The 15,455-nt window shown below is 48.0% G+C and overlaps 1 protein-coding gene across 1 annotated transcript; it reads right to left on the minus strand.

Annotated features, from left to right (window-relative positions):
- Positions 1–3,470: 3,470 nt before the first annotated feature.
- Positions 3,471–14,949, minus strand: Avpr1b (arginine vasopressin receptor 1B). Its single transcript, XM_048431102.3, has 2 exons — positions 13,402–14,949; positions 3,471–5,829 (listed from the first exon to the last, which is right to left on the minus strand). Exons 1-2 carry the CDS (start codon positions 14,336–14,338, stop codon positions 5,495–5,497), a joined length of 1,272 nt encoding a protein of 423 aa, XP_048287059.3. The 5' UTR covers positions 14,339–14,949; the 3' UTR covers positions 3,471–5,494.
- Positions 14,950–15,455: the final 506 nt, after the last annotated feature.

The raw sequence follows: 15,455 nt of genomic DNA on the forward strand, positions 1-15,455 counted from the left end.
ACATGCATGTATGCACATATACAACACATGCACACAAATGCACACACATGAACATGTATACACATATATTCACACACACAAAAATATTACAAAAATAAAATGGGGCAAGTGAGATGACTCAGCAGGTTAAAGGTGCCAATGATGGGTGATAACAATGATAAAATGAAACAACAGTAATAAAATTGGCATCTCTTCTTTGGTGCGTGAGACCCTGTGATAGACAATGTTACAACCAGAGTAGTTCCTAAGTGACTGAGAGCTAACACATGGGATTGGCCGGGGATTTGCTGGACAAAAAGATGATTCGTGTCGGAGAAAGGAGGGAGCAGAACAGTACAAGATCACATCACATCGTTGAAAATGGTGTGCATTTTTAAACGTCTTGTTTCTTTCCAGGTTGTTTTGGTTCATGTTTTCAGCTCCAATTGGCTGTAGCTGAAACGGAGGGAAGTGAGGTTGTAGGTGACAGAGAACGGCTGTAGCCCTCAGTATCACCCTCAGTCACAGGCTGCTCCACTGGCAATCAAGGAGCTTTTGTTTGCGACAGTTCCGTGAACTGAAAAGATTGGCTGCCCAGGTCTGCAGAAGGAACCACCCTTCGAGGAGGGGCGTGCTCAAGGAATATTGCCTCGGGGAACCCTCACACTGTTCCTCTTGGATCCTCCGTTGTGGGAGGTACTGGATAAGAGTTTCCCCGACTTGTGTCGTAATAAGGTGCAGAGACACTGATTTGCTTTAGCAGTCAATCGATGGCTGTGTGTCTGTCTATAAGCTGAAAATATGGACCACAACCAAGAGACCCTGCCTCGTGAATTCTTGCTCTTAAGGAGCAGGCATCCAAATGCCTCCGCGGAACTGCTGCAGAATTTCAAGACCATCTCACTGGTGAACCGGACCCACCAGGGTGAGAGGTATTTTAGACTCAACGCCAGCGAGGATTTGCAAACATGGATTTCTCGGCTCAGCAAGATCAGAGCTCAGCAGTAAAAAGACACTGCTTTTTCCATTTTTTTTTCTTTTTTTTTTTTGTTGTTGTTTTGGGTTTTTTTTTTCCCCTTGTGTGTTTTTGGTTTTGTTCTTGTTTTGAGGTACCCTACTCCTTCAAACAGTCCTACAGATGGCTTTGTCAGGTACACCCTCCAGGACCTTAGATAGAAGGAAGCCCAGAGTGTGGTGTCTCAAGAGAACCTGGGAAAAAGAGGGACCAACACTCTCAAGGTTGGCTCTTCCAGCCTGCTCCTGGGGCTCATTGTTGCCTCAGGCTGTCCGGACACGGAGAGGGTGAGAAGTGTGTAGTGTGCACGTGCGCGTGTGTTACACTGGATCTCAGTAATGTTTGCCTAGAGAAGGGGCTTCAACCTGATTGTTAAGGCCAGAGGGCTGCCCAGTCCAACCCAGGGCCGCAGAACCTGCTCCTTCAGCTCCACACTGCCACCTTGTGGTTGCAGATGCAGTTTCCTCGCCACCCTCCCTGCCAACTCCCATACTGCCTGCTCAATAAATCAGGTTTAATTTTATCTTGTGAAGTCCATTATCACTATTTAAAAGAATAAACATGCACGGGATTTTTCTGGATATTAAAAAGTTGTAGTGGTTAATTTCAACCTGGACTTTGGAGGTCTGGACCCAGCAGGGAACCGCGGCGGCTGCGTGACCACTTTAGACTAGACCTGTTTACATACAAAACACAAGCATAGTCACCTAGGAAATCAGTTGCTGGTACCAAATAACTTAAAAATCCATCCTGAGGAATTCCTATAATTAACTGGTCAGCCTCCTAAAAAATCAGTATCATCTCTGCCCCGCCCTGGTGTCCTATTCTTATATGGTTGTTTCCGATTAGGTTGGTTGGTTTGTTTGTTGGATGGTTGGTTGGTTTTTCAAGACAGGGTTTCTCTGTATAGCCCTGGCTGTTCTGGAACTCACTCAGTAAACCAGGCTAGCCTTGAACTCACAGATCCTCCTGCCTCTGCCTCCTGAGTGCTGGGATAACAGATGTGTGCCCCTATGTCCAGTGCTATGTAAGTTTGGGGTTTTGTTTATTTTTGTAATACTAGGGTCAGAGGGCTAAGCCCAGGGCCTGCTGCTTGCTAAAGGACTGGTCTGCCACTGAGCTATGCCCCAGCTAGTTTTACTTTGATTTCAGAATGGGGTCTTGCTAAAACATCCAGCCTGGCCCTGCATTTGCTCTGTAGCCCAGGCACTTCTTGAATTTACAATCCTCCAGCCTCCTGTAGAGCCGAGGTTGCAGCCTGTGGATGCAGGCCCAGATTTCATCTGTAGATTTTAAGGGATCCACAGTGCACAGGGTGACGTGAACTGTATATCCGTGTGCCGAAGGTAGAAGCAGTGTGACTCAGTTTATCCCGGTGTTAATCGGGCTCGCTCCCCACAAGGTCCACCTGCTTGTATCCCACGCGAGGCTCTCTCACTGATCCACAGTGTCTATGAGAACTCCCTCGGGGCTACACAGGCTGTCACTCATGGCCTTAGGCCAGATTCACCTTTGTTCCAGGAACATCATACAGTGGACTCCCAAGGTCCCAGGTCCAGTGTGTGGTCACTTCACATTGGTCTTGTTGTAGAACCTGCTTTCTGGAAAAGATTCAGGGCAGTCTTCCCATGGGAGAAACGGCTGGGGCCCCAAAGACAACCACAAGTAAATTTTCCTTGTGCAGTTCATAGAGAAAGTACAGGAGTAGGGGACTACTGGAGACAAAGAGTAGGTAGAATGGGGTGTTAGCCAACCTGGGTCCGGGGTCCTTTTTCTTCTTCCTGAATTATAGGTTCTCCAGGCCCAAGGGCTTGGGAGCTGCCCCTCTAGCCTCAGCCTAAGAGAGACCGTCACTTCCTACTGTGACACTAGTAGAGACTTCTTTAAACACTCTCCCAACAAAGTGGCATTGTCATTTCTAGTTCATAAATAAAGGCAATACTGCAGGAAGAAATCGGTGACTTGCTGAGTTCATACAGGAAGACAAAGAGCAAGACACAAACCCAAATTTTTGGGATGCACACTGGGGTTCCTTCTGAGTCCCAGTCACACTGCAAAGGAATTCGTTAGTACCTTCTCTGCTATAGGCAGCAGAGCCAGGGACTGCGGTCAGAAGGTGGGATGTTGGGTAGCGAGGTGCAGAAGATTACATAAGCAGGGAAGGGAATGTCTTCAACTACTTGGACTGACTGGACGCGGTGTGCGTCCCAAGCCCAGATCCGCACGATAGATGGGCAGAGAAGAAGCAGTTAGAAGTCTGGGGCTGCCCCAGGCAACAGAAGCCTCAGGACAGAGAGAGCGTGGGTGACTCCCTCCTGACTGCCTTGCACACCTTTAACACCCCCTCCCCCTTTGTGTGCGTTTGCTGCTCTCCAGTTTTCTGTACCAAAGGGTTGGATGCTCTGCTCAGTCATAGCATCCTTAGGAGGCTTTTTAGGGCGGAGTGGCTCTGATACACACCATGACTGAAAGCAACTCAGGGAGGAAAGTGTTTATTTCAGCTTACAGCTCCCAGGTCACTAATTCGCTGGCACTGGGGGAGTCAGGGACTCAAGACAGGAGCCTGGAGGCAGGAACTCAAGCGGAGGTCGTGGAGGGGGGCTGCTTACTGGCTTGCTTTCTCTCTTATTTTTAATTTTTAAAGTAATTTCTTTTATTTTTTAAGATTATAATATAACTACATCACTTCCCCCTTCTCTTTCCTCCGTCCTAACTCTCCCATATACCCTTCCCTTCTCGCTTTCAAATTCATGTCCTCTTTTTTCATCAATGGTTGTTACATACATATATGCACATACATATATATTCCCTAAATAAATATAAACCGCCCAGTCTGTATGATGTTACTTGTATGGATGTCTTCAGCTCAGTCTTCCTTCTTATACAGCCCATGACCACTTTCCCAAGGGTGGCACCACTCACAATAGCCAGGCCCTCCCACGTCAATCACCAGCCAAGAAAATGCCCAGACCAGGCTGCTCAAGGCAAGTCCTCAGCTGAGGTTCCCTCCTCCAAGATGAGCATAGTTTGTGTCAAGCTGACACAGGAGCAGTGTCTTTACAGAGGCACAATCACTCTTCAGAGATCCCCAAGGCATGGGGGAGCGAGCCTGACCCTTAGAGTTTCCCTCAAAAGCTTGCAGATCCATCGTGACTGCAAACCGCATGTATACCCACGTCGTCTGAACTCTCCTACTGAGCTAGCCAGGCTCAGCACGCTACTGACTGTAGTCACTGCTAGGCCAGGACCAGGACCCAGCTGCCCTGGCCTGCTGCGGACTGGTGCTTTTTGTATAATCTTGGCTGTCCCTGAGACCCAGAATGAAGGCAGGGAAGTTCCTCTAAGATTTTAGCTCCCCTGGAAATAATCAGGAAAAGTGGGACCAGGCCTGAGGTTTCACCTTTCTTCGCTATCTCTTCTTCCTATCTCAGGAGGATTCAGCAATGCAGAGGTCAAAGGGACCCTCTCTGGTGTGGTGGAACCTAGCAGAACTGAAGTAAAGGAGAATACGCAATTATGAAAATGGGGCAATCCTAGAGCCTGCTGGCTAGAATGCCCTTTGTGGGTTTGTGCTATTACCCATTCCGGCCTTGCAAAGTCATGGCCGACTAGAGCCGAGAAAGACTCTAGAGGCCATCTCGCTATAGGTGAGGAAGCTGAGACTTGGAAGTGGAGGTGGCTTCCCAGGACAGAGCAGAGACCTTGATTCCAGCTTCTCTTAGAACCTCAGTGACCTCTAGAGCCAGGACCATGTCAGCTGTTTTCAGAAAGGAAGTCTATTCCACACAGTCTGGAGGAGACGAGGAGGAAGATCCTAGGCCTGTGGCCTCTCAGCCTTATTCCTTCTCCTGATTGTATCGTGACCATTTTTTTCTGCCTTCCCTCTGCTCCTTCTCCCTGTCTCAGCACCAGTGAGCCATACCACTGAGAACCCAGGATGTGTTCCCAGGCCACCCATCCAGTAGTAGGAGAAGAGCTAGCATTTACTTTGTCCCTACTTGGTATCAGTCCCAAATCATCATCATCGGGTACGAGGTACCACATCACCATCAAACTGCCTCATTTCTGTAGACAGATGGGTGTAGCTGGAATTCCCACACACCTGTTCTTCTTCTAATAATCTCTTCTCTTCTCTTCTCTCCCGGTGGCACTGAGATGTACCAGTCAGGTTAGAATGGGGACAATTAGCCAAGTCATGAGGCAAGCCTCTGAGCTGATAGCGCCATCCAGAATTCTATATCCACCAGTTGGGTACACTTGTGGGTGCCCTTATGAATGTGAAAGAAACAGGGAATTTGACCCGCCTGGTTTCCAGCAATCTAAAACTGAGAGAGAATGGCCAGTGCTCACTAGAGGCTGCCATGATACCTAGGGTAGTGGCAGCCATTCTAGCCTCTTTAGACTGCTTCAAACTAGGCTCTGCTCAGTACCACCACCAACCCTATTCTTCCTCATTCCCAATGCCTGAGATGTGCAGAGCCGGGTTCCAGGGAATCCTCTCTAAAAGATGCTGGTCTCCACGATGGCTTCTCCAGCCCTCTGCTCTAAACCCTTCAGTGACTCGGCAGGCCTGGGCTTTGCCTGGAGGCTGAGGTTAAGGCTGAGGCGGAGGGTAGAGGGACCACCGGAGTGGGTCAGCAGTGTTGTGCGGCGGCTAGCAAGGCTGCTGTTGGAGAGTTGCCTGTGCACCCGGGGCTGGGAACCCCTGCAGAAGACACGGTGACTCAGGGAACGTGGCAGCAGGTGGCTGTTGAAGCCCATGTAGATCCAGGGGTTACAGCAGCTGCTGAGGTTGCCCAGAAGCATGGAGATGGTGAAAGCCACATTGGTGGAATCTGCAGAGAGAGAGAGAAGCACAAAATGTCTTAGAATGGCAGCTCAAGGGTCGGGGGGCACAGGACAGAAGCTGGGTCTCCACTGAGTGGATGAAGGCATGGAGTCCCAGACGGGGAAAGAGATTGACTTGGGGTTCTATAGCCAGAGAGCGCAGTTCAGGCTTGACCTTTAGCTCCCGAGTCCCAGTCTCACTGGCCCAGTTTCAGTTGATTTGTAACCGTAGTGATAAGGTTTGGTTCAAGTTCCATTTAGAAGAATAAACACTGCCCGGGTAGGACGGGTCCAAACAGAAGAAAAAGGTTTTGCTTTAAAATCTGGACCACGAGTCTCTAATTTGAGCCTTCTCTCATTCCTTTTCTTTTGATCCTGGCTCACTCTGTAGCTAGTTCAGTCTTAAACTTAACGCAGGCCTTCTGAAACGTTCTCTGTGGTCCCCTTTCTCCCAAGAAAAATGTATGCTTCCTTGGGTATACAGGTAGACAAACGGAACATTGACTGATCAGAATCACAAAGTCATTGTATTTTTCTCTTTGATATGAAGGATTCCTTCAGCATCTACTGTAGCCTGGAGGGCATGGCTTCCTTCAGCCTGTTTTCATCATGGAAAGCTTTCTTTCTGCTTTGAGGATGGTGGACTGTAGGCTGAGGTGACTGCTGTCTTTCGGAGCTTGAAACTTATTGCTACAAGCCCTCCTGTTGCTCTGACGGGCTTGTCTTTCTGTGTGACTTGATGTTTTTCTCTTGCTGCTTCCAAGGTACTCTACAATACAATGTGGGGAAGATCTGTTCTGGTCTTATTTGGTGTCTTAAATTCTTCTTTTACCTGGGTGGGCAACTCCCTCAGATAGGCGAGTTTTGAAGCTTTGGCTTTATTGGAAATGTTTTCTATGCCTGTTAGCATGAATTTTTGTCTCTTCCTTTTATGCCCATGGTTTGTAGATTAGGTCAGGCGATCCCTTAGATCTCAAATGTTTTGCTCACCCTTCCTTACTGATTTACCTTAGTCATTGGTTGTTCCAGCTCCTCCATTTTGTCTCCAAACTCTGACACTTTGTTCTTCTCATGGTCTGCCCCTTGGCTGAGGCCTTCCACAGATTTTTCTGTTGACTTACTAGTATTTAATTTCCAATATTCAGTTTATGTTTTTTTTTCAATATTTTGGTCTCTTTCGCGTCTTGTATTGTTTTCCTTCAGCTCTTTGTGTTCTCTTGAAACTCACTTGGGAGTTTGTGCTCTCTAGGATTAAAGTCATTCCTTCAAATTCTTTGCGTGGGATTTTTGTCTAATTCGGTCTCATTGGAGTCATTCTTCCTCGACTTTTCATGTTTCTTATGCCTTGGGGTTGGTACTTGCGCATGTGGGGTTGTGTCATTGGTTGGATTTTAAACATTCACTCTTATTCTTTCAGTAGATGTATTTACAGTGTTCAGAGAAGACGCGTGATAGTGGGGTTGGGACATCATTTTCCTCTATTAGACTTCAGGGCACCAGGAGCCGTCTCCCCTGAGAGTGGAATTGTGGAAAGACAATCGCACTCAAGGAATAGGCTTACTATGAAAATATAGTCGTAGTTAAACAACAATCACTTCCTAGGTACCAATAATTTTAGATAATAAAGAAGAATTGATAGTACTATAAGCATGAATTTATTAGCGTGGGTATGGGTAGGAAAGAAAAACGGTAAGACTAGTGCTGGGTGGCTGAAGAAAATAGAGGAGGGAAAGGTAAGTAGGAGGGACAGGAGGGACAAAAGTGTGGGGTCGGGGTGGAGTGGGTCGTTTGAGCTAAAGTTGGAACAAAAAGAGAAAGGTAAGGAAATGCAGCTAACCTGGAACCACCCCAGCTCAGAGGACGGAGACACAGAGGCCCTCCTACCCTGACCAGCCTGTGTGCTTACAGAAAGAGGAGCGGGTAGAGAGAGAACAAGAGCAGAGTGCAGCTGGCCTGGCAAGCTGGCACTGGGTATTAAATACGGGATGTGAAAGGAAGCCAGCTGGGTGGGGGCGCAGAGTACGAATGCAGGATGGTCTGTTCGCTTGCGTTCCTGTCTCACGCCTCTTGGCAAGCCTTCCCTGACACCCAGAGGTCTGGAGACCCCTTACAAATTGTAAGATGCTGGGGGATTCTTCAGGGTCGAGCTCCATGCTGTGGATGCTATTCTCAGCTTTGGTAGCTCTTTGGATGATTAGGTTACTGACTCTCGTTCAGCCAGTATGTGGCTCTTCACTGGCTGCATCTCAGATGCTGGTCATCCTTGGGGGAGTCCCTTCAGGAGTGCAGTCGCCAACACTGGTCCCAAACCAGGCTTGAATGGGTCCCATTCCCAATGTTTGGAGCCAAGGTTTATGTCATTTGCAGATTCTAGCTCTGACTAGGTTTCCACATCACTGACCGTCAATACCGCCTGCTTTTGATTTATTTTCCTTCTTACAGCCTGGCGGTATTCTGCTGACTGGGTTCAGCATATAAACTCTGAGCCCCTGCTTTGAATTTCCTGAGCATGTAGTTCATAGAGGATCTTAGGCCACCAAGCCATGGAAACAACAGGGGTCTCTAAAATATTATCTTATGGCTGCCAAGAAGGGGGGGGTCTTCCCACCATCTCTCTTCTCTCGGTAACTGCTATGGACTTTTTTGCGGGGGCAGGGGGCAGGGGAGTCTGGTTTCCCCACATTCTTTGCTCTTCAAAATGTCTGTCATTGAAATTACAGTGTAAATTTTCTGGGTTTTTCTTCCCTAAATCAGAGCTCCTGCTCTCTGTGGTTCAAGAAATTTATTTTGAAACAATTTTTGATCTACATTTATTAAAGACAAAACCAAGTTTTCATGCACAATGGGACGAATGTGCTTGTTAATTTTCATATAAGCAGATCTTAGCCAAGTATTTGATATTGAAGAACACAATGTATTTTCAATGTTTTCCAGAGTTGATTATATTTCAAATTTATAATAGTCAATGCTGAAACTGTTGCTTTGTAAGAATATGTAGCATAAAATGACAGAAGAATATACAGGGCCATTCCAGATTTTGTTGGAAATTCTATTCTCATAATCCCAGGCCAAAATCTATTCAACAACATAATTATTTTAATGTATTTTTGATGCATGTATGTGTGGTATATATGTGTGTGCATATGTGTATACAGGTGTACATGTTTGTATATGCATGTGGGAAGGTCATGTGAGGTGTCTGCCTCTGTCACTATTTACCTTACTATTTTTTATTTTTTAAGACAGGACATCTGATTGAGTTCAGAGCCCACTTATTGGCTAGACTTGGACAGCCTAGATTTGGAAGAAAGCCTTCAGGCACTTCCTGTTCCAGCACTGGATCCCACTACTACACTAGACTTTTTACATGAATGCTGGAGACCCGAATTCAGCTCCTCAGGTTTGCATGCAAACACTTTACCCCCTGAGCCACCTCCCCAACTGATGTGGGATTCCCCTCTGTATGCTGTGAATATGTTTTATTACAGTTGGTTAGTAAAGAAGCTACTTTAGACTATGGCAGGGCAGAATAAAGCTACGAGGGAAATCCGAACAGAGATACATAGAGAGAGTAGGCGGAGTCAAAGAGACGCCATGTTGCTACTGAAGGAGAAAGATGCCGGAATGCCTGAACCTTACCGGTAGACCATGGCCTTGTAGTGATACACAGATTAACAGAAATATGTTAATTTTAGACTGAAGAGTTAGTTAATAAGAAGCCTGAGCTTATAGGCCAAGCAGTGTTGCAATTAATATAGTTTCAATTTAGTTGCAATTAATATATTGCAATCAATATAGTTGCAATTAATAATATTTGGGTCTGGGTAGCAGGAATGAACAAGCAGTTTCTACCTATACGCAACCCTGATTATTTTCAGTATGAAACTCAAATCAGTAACTCAAACAAAAATTTTAAAAACCAAACATTCCAATCCAATGAAATCCAAAGATAAACTAATTTGATGCATGCTGAACAGCAATAGTAGGGAAAGTATTAGGAGTGGGTTTTAAGCGGGAATGGTGGCACACACCTTTGACCCCAAGCACTTTGGAAGCAGGGGCAGGTGGATGTCTGAGTGTGAGGCCAGCCTGGTTTACAGAGTGAATTCCAGGACTGCCAGGGCTACACAAAGAAACCCTGTCTCGAAAAACCAAAACAATAACAACAATGAGAGGTTTTGGTCTTTCTGTTTCCTAGAGAGCATTCTTGCCATATGCTCTGCTCACCATATTCTCCTTCTCCTCGGGTCCAAAGCAATAGACCAGAAGACCTTGGGATAAAACTTCTAAAACTTCACTACGTGGAGAATCCAACTGCCATGCTAAGAGCAGGCCTGTGGAGAGGCCTTCACGGCAAGAAACCAATGCCCATGTGGCAAGCCTATGCACTGAGGCCTGCCAGCCAACCCACACACTTGAAACCAGCACACTTGAAAGGGGATTTTCTCCCGGGTGAGCCCTCAGATGACAATAGACCTGGCTGACACCATGACTGCTTCCCTGTGAGAGACTCTGAGTCACAGGATCCAACAAAATGGCGTATAAATTCCTGACCCGCAGACATGGTAAGGTAAAATGTATCATTCCAAAGACAGTCAGCTCTCCCCTGGGTAACTTCAGCCGTCTTTATCTGCTTGTCAGGCAAATAATCTTCATCGAGTTCAGCAGTTCTCAACCTTCCTGGTGCTCTGACCCTTTAATATAGTTCCTCATGTCGTGGGGACCCCTGACTGTAAACTTACTTTCATTATTGCTCCATAGATGTTCTGTTTCTGTTCTTATTTGTAATGAAAATACCTGTGTTTAGGTGACCACCATCTCCAAGTCCAGCAGGGTCAGTTGCTAGACACAGAGCACCTGCTTGCATCTGGGTCTTGTTCTCAGATTGCCTCTCGGAATCTACTCTCTCATGGGGGAAAACGTTTCTTAGTCAGGCAAAAATGGACAGGTGAAAAATTCCACTAAGATCATTTCCACATACAAATTTCTTCCTAGAGTTTTAATGAAACACTTCTCACGGGCAGAACTGTGGATCCGATGGCCCTGGCCTCCTGCCAGACACATCCGTGCAGCGGCACAGCTGGCTCACTAGCAGCTTCTTCACAGAGGTTGAAGAATCTCTGACAGCATGGCCAGGCCTGGGAGGAAGCTCACAAGCAGACTTTCCAGTTCTTCTGGCACAGTCGACAAGAACCGTTGCTTCATCCTTCTGTCTCTAAAGTGGAGATCCCGGACCCCACCAGAGCTTCCACCGCTAACCAACCTCCATGGTCTAGCTCATGTGTTTACCCTGCAGGCCATAACAAAAGCTTCTGACGATCAGGAATAACCCCCTCAGGTGTACTCAAGGTAGGGCTGGGACAAAAATAGAGAGGGTGTAGGGTGGGAACATTTAATAAAAGACACAAGTCCTAGGGACAGAAGCCAAAGCCATTTGGCTCAGGTGCACACATTCCATGCCTTAGGAAGCATGTTTTGGTCTGGTCCATCTGAGCTGGGCACAGTGTAGGGGCTGGGAATGCACCATGGAGAAACATCAGACTCCATGGATTCTCTGCTTCTCAGCCCTTGTGGGAAGATCTCCCACACCCAGTCCAGGCAGAATATAGCCCACAGGGGCAAGAAGACATGGGGGGGCTTGGGGGAATGGGGTGTACTGAACACATAACTCTCAGGCAGTGATCAGAGCCCATGGAGCTTTCATGTCTCTGAGAGTGCATTGTAAGACACTGTTCTGTCCCTGCACTAGTTCAGAGAGGCCCTCGGCCACGGGAAATCACTCTCTGTGCACAGTGTATTGGGGACAGGCTCATAATAATGATGGATCTTGCAGGCAAACAGGAAGAAACCACACTACCTAATGGAGGAAACAGAATTCATCCTCCCACACATCCTTCAAACAAGGGCAAATAACTACTCCAGCCTTGTTGTCAGTGGTCAGAGTGTAATTGTTGGGAGAAAAATCATGTAGCAGATAAAGCTGGCCCATAAAACCCCTGAATCAAGTCCTGGTTCCATCACCTACTAGCAGTGGCGTTTTAGACCAGTGTCTTTAAGGCTTCTCTGAGTTCTGGGTTGTTCAGATGCACTGTAGAGAAAGCCACTCCGAAACACCATGCAGGTTCACATACTTGGTACCAAGAAGCCCTTTCTATTAGTCTATCCTTGGCTAGAACAGGGGGAGCCTTCGTAGTAAGTTGGGTTTAATATGCTCATTGCTTACAGAAAGACTTGCAAACACCTTTGTGTCCAGACTAATGTCCAGGGGACAGTCAAGAAGGGAGACAGAACCAAGCATGGTTCTGCAATCCCAACACTCAGGAGATAGGGGCAGGAAGATCAAAAGCTCAACCTGGGTTACACAGTGAGTCCCTAGGTCAGCCTGAGCCACCTGCAGCATTTGAAGTTCAGGAGGTTGATGTCATTCCCTGTCACCATGTAGAGCTGTCTTCTTGGAGAGTCTCATTTTGTTTTTCAGGTAAGAAAAAAAAGCAACCCTCTTCTGTAGAGAAAGCTACTCCGTAACACCATGCAGGTTCACATGTAGAGCCAAGTGAAGAGCCAGGGTTGTAGGCAAGCAATGGGTTAAAAGAAAAAGACAAAGAGCTGGAAGACTGGGCTGCTCTTTGCTTTGCCAAGTCACAGACCCTTCCTTTCTGAGCCTCCCTTTCCTCGGTGACATAATGAAGGAGTTGAAGTTGAGATCCTCAGGCTGGCATAGGCCAGCCCGAACTCTTTGGAAGAGGCTACTGAGAAAGACCACAGAGCTATGTCCAGACACAGAAGGGACGTGCACTAAGAGAGAAGACAGTCTTGTACTTTGCCATCCTGGACCAGGTTATTTGAAACTCCCTTTCAGCTCTGGTAAGTCTCTGATCCTAAAGGCCAATGTAGCGACCAGAAGTTGGCTGAGCAAATCTACCAAAACATCTCTTCCCCACGGAGGCCACACTGATTTCTGCCTTGTTCCAGAACAAAGGCTGTCTTTCACTCACATCACACAGTATTTTTAAATTGTTAAATAAGTAACCAAAATTTGAAAATCAAGAAATTCCACATAATTGATATTCACTCACACAGCTTTGGTGGGCTGGATGGGACCACATGAGGCAGGACTGGTTTGAATGTCTGCCCCCAGAATTCATGTCTTAGAAACAGAGCCCTCAAAGTCACATGCCAATATGGAAATGGATTAGACTATAGGGGCTTGCTGATTAATACGCTAATGGGTTTTCAAGGAAAAAAATGTTTGTTATCATAAGAGTATGTCCATGAGAAAAGCCAGGTTGGTCACTTTCAGGGGGTGTTCTTCACTTCCCCGGAAATCTTCAGAGTCCCCACTTATAAGAAGAGCCCTCCCAGTCTTCCCAGCTTCTAGGACAGTGAGAAATAAGCCTCTTTGATGTAAATGTTAGGTAGGCATTTGTTGTAGCTGGAGAGCATACTCTAAGACAAACAAACATCGGCTTTCTTAGTGACCCCGTTCATCACTAAGATCCTGCCTGGCCCCGGGAGGGACTGTGGTCCTTATCCTAGCCCCACTGTCCTCCCTCACCACCTCACACAAGCCGCATACTTGCCTTCATCAGGGGCATCCTCATCCCACACAGACCACATCTGGACACTGAAGAAGGGTGCCCAGCAAGCGATGTAGGCCAGCACGATGACAAAGGTCATCTTCACAGTTCGGATCTTTGCCCTGGAGATGGTGCTGATGCTGCTGACCCGGGACGGCAGCCTTCCAGTGGCCGCAGCGGGGGCAGAAGATGAGGACTCCCAAGTCCTCCAGCCCTTTCCTTCCTCCCTGCCAGCCTGTGTCTTCACTTTAAGGTTCTTGTAGATCTCACAGCAAATGAGGCTATAACAGGCTATGAGCATGGCCACGGGTAGCACAAAGATGGCCACGGTGGTCCAGGTGATGTAGGCCCGTGGCCCCCAAGGAAAATAGAAATCTGCCCAGCAGTCCAACACCCCTGAGCCCTGAATCACCTCTCGCAGAGAAAAAATGAAAATCTGAGGGAGGCTGAGGATGGCAGCCAGCAGCCAGGGGGCAGCAATAAGAGGGTAGGTGGAATGGCTGGGCTGCTGGAGGCTGCGAAGGGGATGACAGACAGCCAGGTACCGGTCCAGCGTCATGGCCAGCAGCATGTAAGTGGAAGCAAACATGCTGAGCACCTGCAGATACTTGACGGCCCGGCAGAGGATGTCAGAGCCCTGGAAGCGGTAGGTGATATCCCAGAGCAACTGAGGCAGTACCTGGAAAAGCGCCACGCCCAGGTCAGTCAGGGCCAAGTGCAACACAAACAGGTGCATGCGGGACTGCTTGCGGCCCTGGCAGCCCAGGGTCAGTAGTACAGCCAGGTTGCCCCCTGTGGCCAGAACCAGGACAGTAGCTAGGATACCAATCTCCACCTTGGCTAGTTCTTCATCCCTGCCCAGCCAGGGTATGGTAGCATTGGGGACAGACAGAGTGCCCCCCGGGGAGGGAGCGGCGGTCAAAGAAGACTCAGAATCCATGGTCAGGATTTGAGGGAGAGAAGATTAGGAAGGTGGAGGGAGGGACCATGGGGGGGGCCGTAAAAAATTGAATAGATAAAATGGAGTGGGAGAGAAAGCTGTAGAGGTGGCGAGAAAAGGAGGGGAGAATGGGGGGGGCGGGTGAGGGCTTGGAAACGGGTGAAGTTCAGTGGATAGGAATAGGGAGGAGAATGAAACCAGCAGGGAACAAAACTGACATCCCCAACCCTCACCGAGGTCAGGGAATCACGGAAAGAAAAGGAGGGTCTGGGAGTTGGGTGTCAGTGCGGCAAGGATGGAGGGGGTTGGAGAAGGGGGCTTCTGAAAGGTGGCACAGAGGAGGAAAGCAGAGGACGCCGCTGCCATCTCCCAAATCCAACCCAAATTCACTTTGTCCAAACTTTTCTGAAAGTGGAGAGAGTGGATGTCCTCGAAGGCGCAGTCCAGGACCATGGGCGTTGCCTACAGGAACTGGAAACCCAGCTAAGCTGCGCAGTTGGAGTTCTGACCCTCACCAGAGGAGTAGCGCAAGCACCAGCCCAGCAGACACGGCAGTCCAGAGCGGTTTTTTATGTGCTTGGATTCCTAGTCCAGAACTGCCGCTTGCCGGTTGGCTCCTGCAGAGGAGGGTGGAGTGAGACTCAGAGGCACCCTTCGGACAGGGATACTGAGGGGAGGGGCTGAGGAGCTGGGTGGGACTGGCGGAGGAGGATCAGGGAACAGAGTAGAAGGGAGAAGCAAGCTCTCACCTGCTGCCGGGATCCGTTGAGCAGCAAAGAAACCCATCTACGTGAGCATCGACTCTCTCCAGACAGCTGCACGCTCGAGATGGGTGTGCATGCTTGTACATTTGTGTGTGTGTGTGTGTGTGTGTGTGTGTGTGTGTGTGTGTGTGTGAGAGAGAGAGAGAGAGAGAGAGAGAGAGAAACATAGGTGGCCTCTCTTCCCAAACAAATCTTCAGGGATTACTAAGAAACATGTCCTAAAGAAATCGACGTTGGGGAACTAGATGTGACAGCCATTTGTCTTAGGATGGACACTTGGCGCTTTGAAGAAAAAAAAAAAAGTGAAGACATTTGTGATTGAGAGGGGTGTGGGGTGGGGTGGGGATGGGGGT

The sequence above is a fragment of the Myodes glareolus genome, chromosome 5, assembly GCF_982192425.1.
Source record: "Myodes glareolus chromosome 5, mMyoGla1.1, whole genome shotgun sequence".
Taxonomy (NCBI): domain Eukaryota; kingdom Metazoa; phylum Chordata; class Mammalia; order Rodentia; family Cricetidae; genus Myodes; species Myodes glareolus.